The sequence below is a fragment of the Carica papaya genome, chromosome 6 (assembly GCF_054855325.1).
Source record: "Carica papaya isolate Zhongbai chromosome 6, ASM5485532v1, whole genome shotgun sequence".
Lineage (NCBI taxonomy): Eukaryota > Viridiplantae > Streptophyta > Magnoliopsida > Brassicales > Caricaceae > Carica > Carica papaya.
Window position 1 is genome coordinate 27,442,015 of NC_142314.1, and position 7,710 is coordinate 27,449,724.

General features: G+C 35.5%; 1 protein-coding gene across 1 annotated transcript; it reads left to right on the forward strand.

Moving 5' to 3' along the window:
- The first annotated feature begins 1,873 nt into the window (after positions 1–1,873).
- ABCF5 (general control non-repressible 5) lies at positions 1,874–7,410 on the forward strand. The gene is made up of 9 exons (XM_088222764.1): positions 1,874–2,886; positions 3,404–3,745; positions 4,437–4,577; positions 4,694–4,873; positions 5,015–5,170; positions 6,100–6,201; positions 6,301–6,429; positions 6,791–6,895; positions 7,014–7,410. The coding sequence occupies exons 1-9, from the start codon at positions 2,056–2,058 to the stop codon at positions 7,107–7,109; spliced, it is 2,082 nt and encodes a 693-aa protein (XP_088078890.1). The 5' UTR covers positions 1,874–2,055; the 3' UTR covers positions 7,110–7,410.
- Positions 7,411–7,710: the final 300 nt, after the last annotated feature.

A 7,710-nucleotide genomic window follows, 5' to 3' on the forward strand; every position in this document is an offset into this window, starting at 1 on the left:
TCTCTGGGTGCGATAGCTCTGCCGGTTCTCTTTTACGACTGGGGTTTCTTCTTCGACTAATCTATACAGAAAATGACGATGAATACAATGGTCAAAGAATCGTGTAAAATGAAAAATGGGAAAAGAGTCATCGGAGAGGGTTTAGGATTTTGGCTGCGGTGACTCTGCCAGGTTTTACCCGCAGTTTTCGGCTCACCTGCCACCCCTTTTGCTCCAATATGGTCACAGAGAGGCTTGAAATTGAATTGGGAGTTGGTATGAGTAAATTTTATCTTTTTTGGCGGTCGGCGGTGGCCGGTGGTCGATCTCCTTCTCTGGTGTCTGGTTCTTCTTCTCCAGCAAGGGCAGGTGTGACTAAGATTAGTGTTCCTTGATATGCGATGTTTAAATACTCATCTCATGTTGATCTAGCTTATTCAGAAAATGAATCTGAACTGCACAATCAAATTGAATCCGACCGTTTGATCATGCCTATAGAAGGAATGCATTTGGACCGTTCACGTGCACGAGATGAGATCTGGATCGTTAGATCGCTGGGCACGCGGATCACTCGCATGGTGTCGATATCAGCAAAGTTGCCACGCGGCGTGTTCTGGTTCAATGGGGTTGCTGACCGAGCCGTCTCACATAGTCAAACTTTTTTTTTTCGTTTTAACCTCCTGTTTTTAATTTTTGTTCAAAAATCGAATTCAAAATTTCACATATTTTCTCTAAAATTGTTTTCAATTTTGTCCATATTTTTAAAATTTAATAAAAAAACTAAAATAAATAAAATTAATTATAGAAATAATTTTTTTTTATAAATGAAACATTAAAAAAAATCATCTTTTACTGATTTTCGAACCTGAGTATTACAACTTTCCTCAAACTCATGAGGCTTGCCTGCTAAAAAGATTTATCCTTTAAACTTTTCTCATATGCATCCCCATGACTCTGTCTCTAATGATGATATTTTTTGTGTAATGCGATCAAGCTTCTTTGACGATTTATTAATAAGTAACAGATTAATAAAATGATTGATAAAGGTTAGTGAATTTCAATGCATAAGTTATCATTCCTAAATATGTTTAAAATATTTTAGGCTTATGATTATAGCAAGTAAGAGAAAAGACTTCATATGCTTTGGAGCCACAAAATAAAAAATTTAGCAAAGATATGGATTAAAATCTGAGTTTAATCATGAGATAATTAGATTATTCATTCATTACTCACACGGCTTTTAATGTATTTACCTTATACTTTTTAACCTAAAGATTAAGAAATTTAGTGGAAGCATCTTTCACTTTGATTTTTACTGTTATACATATATATATATATATATTTTTATCCTACCTATTTATCTTTTATAATTTTAAAAATATAAGTAACATATTTGATAAATTAATAACGTGTTATAATAATATCATAATATATAACAATTCCAAGTATTAAAATTCAATTTTGTTAACGAAAAATATTAAAAATAAAAAGAAATGGTTGTCTAAATATTAAATTATATATAAAGTGATTGGTTTTCAGTTTTTTTCCAAATTGTTTTATTCCACTGAAACACGTGGATGGTTCACAATCTATGAAATTAGATTATTGCATTTCCATCCCTCCCTCTGCACCACACGACTTTTGTGTACTCGTTATCTCCACCTTCTTCTTCTTCTTCTTCTTCTTATTTATTTATTTATTTTTAATTTCCCGACCACAAGTTATTTTTTCTTTTCCCATGCGGGTACGAATCCTAATTTCGTCTTTTTCCGGGGTAAAAATATAATTTTGTTTCAATTTTTAATTTTTATGTTTAGACCATTAAAATTAATTTTCTTCTTCTTCTCGTCCCTTAATTTATAAAAATTAAAAAATGAAAACTCCAACACCTTTCTTTTTATTATCTCTCCACAAAGCAAATGGCCTGAAAGAGTTTCTCTACTACCAGTGGAGGTTGAACTGAGCGGAGCATCTGGGAAACTCTCAGACTACCTTCTTCCCATCAGTTTTCTCTTCTTAGATATATTTTCCCTTTCTTTCTTTCACTTTCCCACCAAATTTTCTCTCAAACCATTCATGGGTTTAGCAACAAACCTCCACCGTCTAGACCTACGCTCTTCCTTCTTCACTACTCTCCATCCATGTCTCATCTCGACAACCACAAAATCCCATCAATTTTCCTCTCTATCTAATCGCAAAAGAGAAATACCTAGAATTACCGCTCAATTGTCTACCATCAGTCTCGAAACAGCGGTTAAAGACCCTGAAACCGATATCGAATCGCTCTTCTCGAGCAGTCCCGCCGAGGAATACGACCGAAAACGCACCGGTAAGCAATCGACAACCGGTGCTTCCGGTGTTTCCTCGGGTGTGAAGCTTGAAAACATAAGCAAAAGCTATAAAGGAGTGACTGTGTTGAACGACGTGAGCTGGGAAGTGAAGAAAGGAGATAAAGTTGGGTTGGTGGGTGTTAATGGAGCAGGTAAAACAACCCAGTTGAGGATAATTACAGGCCAAGAAGAACCCGATTCGGGTAACGTGATCAAGGCCAAACCCAACATGAAAATTGCGTTTTTGAGCCAAGAATTTGAGGTTTCGATGAGTAGGACGGTGAAGGAGGAGTTTATGAGTGCGTTTCAGGAGGAGATGGAGATTGCTGGACGGTTGGAGAGAGTGCAAAAGGCCATAGAAGGTTCCGTGGAGGATTTGGAGCTAATGGGTAGGTTGTTGGATGAGTTTGATTTGCTGCAAAGAAGAGCACAGGCTGTGGATTTAGACGCGTTAGATTCTAAGATTAGTAGGATTATGCCGGATTTGGGGTTCACATTGGAGGACTCCGATAGGCTCGTGGCATCTTTTAGCAGCGGGTGGCAAATGAGGATGTCCCTTGGAAAGATTTTACTTCAGGTATAATTGTGGGTCTCGGATATTTTTTCTCTATGCTGTTTGAAACAATATTGACGTTCTTTCTTTTTGAAAAAATGTTGATTGTTGCTTTTAAGTATCTTTTTTTTCCCCTTCGTGGAGCACTGAGCTAATAATTTTCCAGTGATTAGTTGGTTGTGAAAAGTCAATCGGGAATGAAAGTTCTCCTAGACATTTTGAGCCTAGTCTTTGTTACTATTACATTTCATGAAGTTCATTCTTTGCAGAAGATTGAGACTTAGTACATGCAGCATGGTTTTGAAGTTTTGGCTGTCCTTCCGTTTGTCCTGTAATTGCTAATGGATACCAACTTTGGTGTGCCTCTGTGTGAACAATTTAGTGATCTGGATAATGCTTTTTAATTACTTTGGCTCTCGGAATGATACCAGTAGCAAAGTGTGACACATTTGTGAAGAAATTCGTGGTTAATTATCATATTGGATGTTCTTTTTAAATAGACATGTGTTCTTGATCTTTGATTTGACTTAACTATCTGCAGGAGCCAGATTTATTACTTCTAGATGAGCCTACGAATCACCTTGATCTTGACACCATTGAGTGGCTTGAAGGTTATCTGAACAAGCAAGATGTGCCAATGGTCATAATATCTCATGATAGAGCTTTTCTTGATCAGTTGTGTACAAAAATCGTGGAAACTGAAATGGGTGTATCTAGGACATACGAGGGCAATTATTCTGAATATGTTCTTGCAAAGGCAGCTTGGATTGAAGCTCAGAATGCTGCATGGGAAAAGCAACAGAAGGAAATCGAACAGACTAAAGATTTAATTAATAGGTTAGGTGCAGGGGCAAATTCTGGTCGTGCTTCTTCTGCTGAAAAGGTAAGTTGACATGGACACGACTCAAAGTTATAGTTAATTTGTCTTTAGAGGAGAATGTGAAATGTCATTAGATGTTACAATTTCTTGGGAATATTCCATTATTGTGATTCAGATGCTAACTTCTGAACACTCTGAGATGTTGTACCTGTATGCTAATGAGAAAAACAGCTGACAGACTTCTGTTAGATTTTTTATGGTACTTGTATGCTAATGAGAAGAAGGAACAAGCGTTTTAATTATAGCAGCAGATATGCCATTGTTATCAACAATGGCATTATCATTTCTCTGCCGAGAACGGTTCTCCATGTATGGTGTATTTAAGTGAATTCCTCAAAATTTCTGTACTGTAAAAAACACAGTAACATCCAATTGGATATCTGAATTCTTTCTGTTATGGTCTATTAAAACTGTTGCAAGTCTGGTTTTGATAAATAACAATATTATTCCCTATTTTGGTCTTCAGTTATTGTGTCTCACTAGGAGTTTATTCAGTAGAATTCCAGTCAACTTGTTTTCTTGAAGGGTCGGTGTTATCTTTTCTTTTTGCATCTTCAATGGTTGTTTCTTTAGATGGTTATAATTTGGCTGGAATTTGAGTTTGTTGCTAAGATTTGCTGCTTTTGTGATCGTTTTCAAACAGCTACTTAAACTTGTTTCTGATGGTATGTGAAATGTTCTTTTTAAATAACAGAAGCTGGAGAGGCTTCAAGAAGAGGATCAAGTAGAGAAGCCATTTCAGCGAAAACAAATGAAGATTAGGTTTCCTGAACGTGGAAGAAGTGGAAGATCTGTCATCACAATTAAGAACCTGGAATTTGGTTATGAAGATAAGGTGCGCTGTCATACGAAAACTAAGGAAAGAGGATGCTTGGAGCATCAAATGTTATTCTTGATGACAATGATTAATCATGTTTCATTCATTTAACATTACTACATTTAATGAAGCAGAAACTGTTCAACAGAGCAAATCTTACCATAGAAAAGGGGGAAAAAATTGCAATTGTCGGCCCAAATGGTTGTGGAAAAAGCACTTTGCTGAAATTGATTATGGGCTTGGAGAAGCCAGAAAGTGGTGAAGTTTCACTTGGGGAGCATAATGTCCTACCAAACTATTTTGAGCAGAATCAGGTTTGTTAATGCTATTAATGATCTTCTGTTTTGGCTCAATGTAATAGTTGCACTGCTTCTACTTCATTTTCCTTAGTTGCTAAGCGTGCTTTTATAAATAGGCCATGATCATTTACCAGATTTAACTAAAATTTCTTCTAGGCTGAGGCACTTGACTTGGATAAAACAGTGCTCCAGACAGTAGAAGAAGTTGCTGAAGATTGGAGAATTGATGATATAAAGGGACTTCTTGGACGCTGCAACTTCAAGTCGGATATGCTTGATAGAAAGGTTTCCCTATTGAGTGGTGGAGAGAAGGTACACTAGACTAGCACATATAGACTTTCTATTATTTTCTTCTTTTGAATTATTATTCAAGTTTTTGGTTCTTATGGGCTTATTCTTCAAGGGGGAAAAATACTTCTACTGCCTCTTGCTTATCCACTTCATGTATTCCCCAAGATTATGAATTACCATAAGTGCAATCTGGTGAATCTTCTTAGAAATTATATCTTAATTACAGTGAGTTCCTGAGTTTGTTGCAATCTCAAAACTGAGCTATCATCTTCCACTCCAGTCTCTGTATATTTGGGTTTGTCCTTTATGTGTGTATGCTCCTTATTTATGCCATAGTTTGTAGGTAGGTATCAATTTAGAGTTTGATTCAAGATGCAGTTATCATGTAGGTTGGCGTGATTACCTTTTCTTTATAAAACCAGAGATGAATGGTTCCAGACTTTTTTTTTCTAAAAAAAATTTGTTATTGTTATCTTCTATGTGATGGAGAAAATCTTGGATCTTTTTTGATATTCTCTCTTCTTTGATGTAAAATTCTTTATCCATGTATGGCACTCCCTTGGTGCCTTGTGAATGGTAATTTTTGTTTTCCTTTTGTAAAAAAAAGAAGAGTTGGAATTAGCACATGAATTCTGTTATTGGTCAAATATTCTGAACCAATACTGTTGTGCAACCAGGTGGATTTATACATCAAAGTGTACTTATCTGATCACTGATGCATGTATCGAAGCATGAGCATGAGCGCCAGATTTTATTTGTGCTTGGGCTAAACCCCGTGCTTGGGCTAAACCCCTGACACTTAATTGGCGTGCTCTTTTTATCAGAAGCATACATTTTGCTTTGTCATACAGAATATTCTTCATATACAACCATTTTAATCATGTTGTCATGTATACTACTAATGTTGTATATATGTCATAAATTTGGATTTTACATTTTCTGTCATATAGGCACGTCTTGCTTTCTGCAAATTCATGGTAAAACCCTCAACGCTGCTGGTTTTGGATGAACCAACAAACCACTTGGATATACCTTCAAAAGAAATGCTTGAGGTTTACTTCTTTCCCTGTTCTCTCAGTTTATCTTTCAGTTTAATTATATTAGCTACAAAGTTTTGTTAACTTCAACATATTTCTCTATTTCTTCATCAGGAGGCGATCAATGAGTACCAGGGCACAGTCATTACTGTTTCACACGATAGATACTTCATTAGGCAAATAGTTAATAGAGTAGTGGAAGTTAAAGAAGGCCATTTACAGGACTATGTAGGTGATTATAATGTAAGTTTTGCTTTTTTAACCTCTCCCCTTTTTTCCTTTCTGTTCAACTCAACTGGTTCTACATCAGCTAGCTATATTTTGTTATTACTTATGGTGGTGTACCCTTAGCTCTTTATTCAACCTTTTCTGGCAATATTCTTCTCCTTTCTGTAACTCTTTGCATCTCATCCTGTGACCATCTTTGGGAAAATGAGGAACTAACCTAGATATTTCAGTCAAGTGTTAAAGAAATTTTCATATAATTCATGTAAATGGGCTAGTAGCAGTAGGGAGTTCTTTCTGATATGAAAATTCGGATGATATTGCGTTGATTGAATTTTGTTGGTGAATTCTGACCTTCGGGAAATATTGCAATTTTCAGTATTACCTGGAGAAGAACCTTGAAGCAAGGGAAAGAGAACTTCAACGAGAAGCGGAGCTTGAGGAAAAGGCTCCAAAGATCAAGGCGAAGTCTAAGATGTCCAAGGTATGATTTGGCCTCCAATCTGTTGAGTCTGTAAAAACATTGTTAATGGAGCAGCATCTGGATTGAATTTTTCTTCTTGCTGAATAAATTTCGTATGTAATTTGTTCATAAATAACAGGCTGAGAAGGAAGCCCGAAAGAAACAGAAAATGCAGGCTTTTCAGGCTGCAAAACAGAAATCGAAAGGTCTGAAGAATGCAAAGAGATGGAAATGAGGGGATAGAGTATTTACCTATTTCATTATTTATACCCATTGCTAAAAATTTAAAACTAATTTCACCATGTAAAGTGATCAATAGGGAATTTGGTTTGATCTTGGCTAGTTAGACGATATTTATATGTAAATAATGTCCTACATATATTAAGAAACGAAGATTCTGATGTAAGCACAAAGGATGGAGTGGAAAATTTTCTACCAAGCACATGGCAGAAAATTTTGTTTTTCCTTTTCCTTTTCCTTCTTTTTGGTTGGGGGCCTGATGATAAATGACATTACATACATTCCATATTGGTCCATTACATATTCCAAGGAGCAAAAATGGACATATGTCTTTTTTGTTCCATCATAATTTTATCTACTGAGAGCCTAATGGCCTGGTTGGATGATGGTTCATTAAAAATGGTATGATTTTTTTACGATTTTTTTTTTGTTTGTTTGTATTTCTAATCACATGGTACGATTTTTTATTGGTTGAGTCATGATCCTCAATATTATGATTTTTTTTTATTTTTTTAAACTACTGATTTAATGGTTTTATAATGGTTCAATTATTTTTTTTTATTATATCCTTAAGATTTTTTCTTATATATTAAATT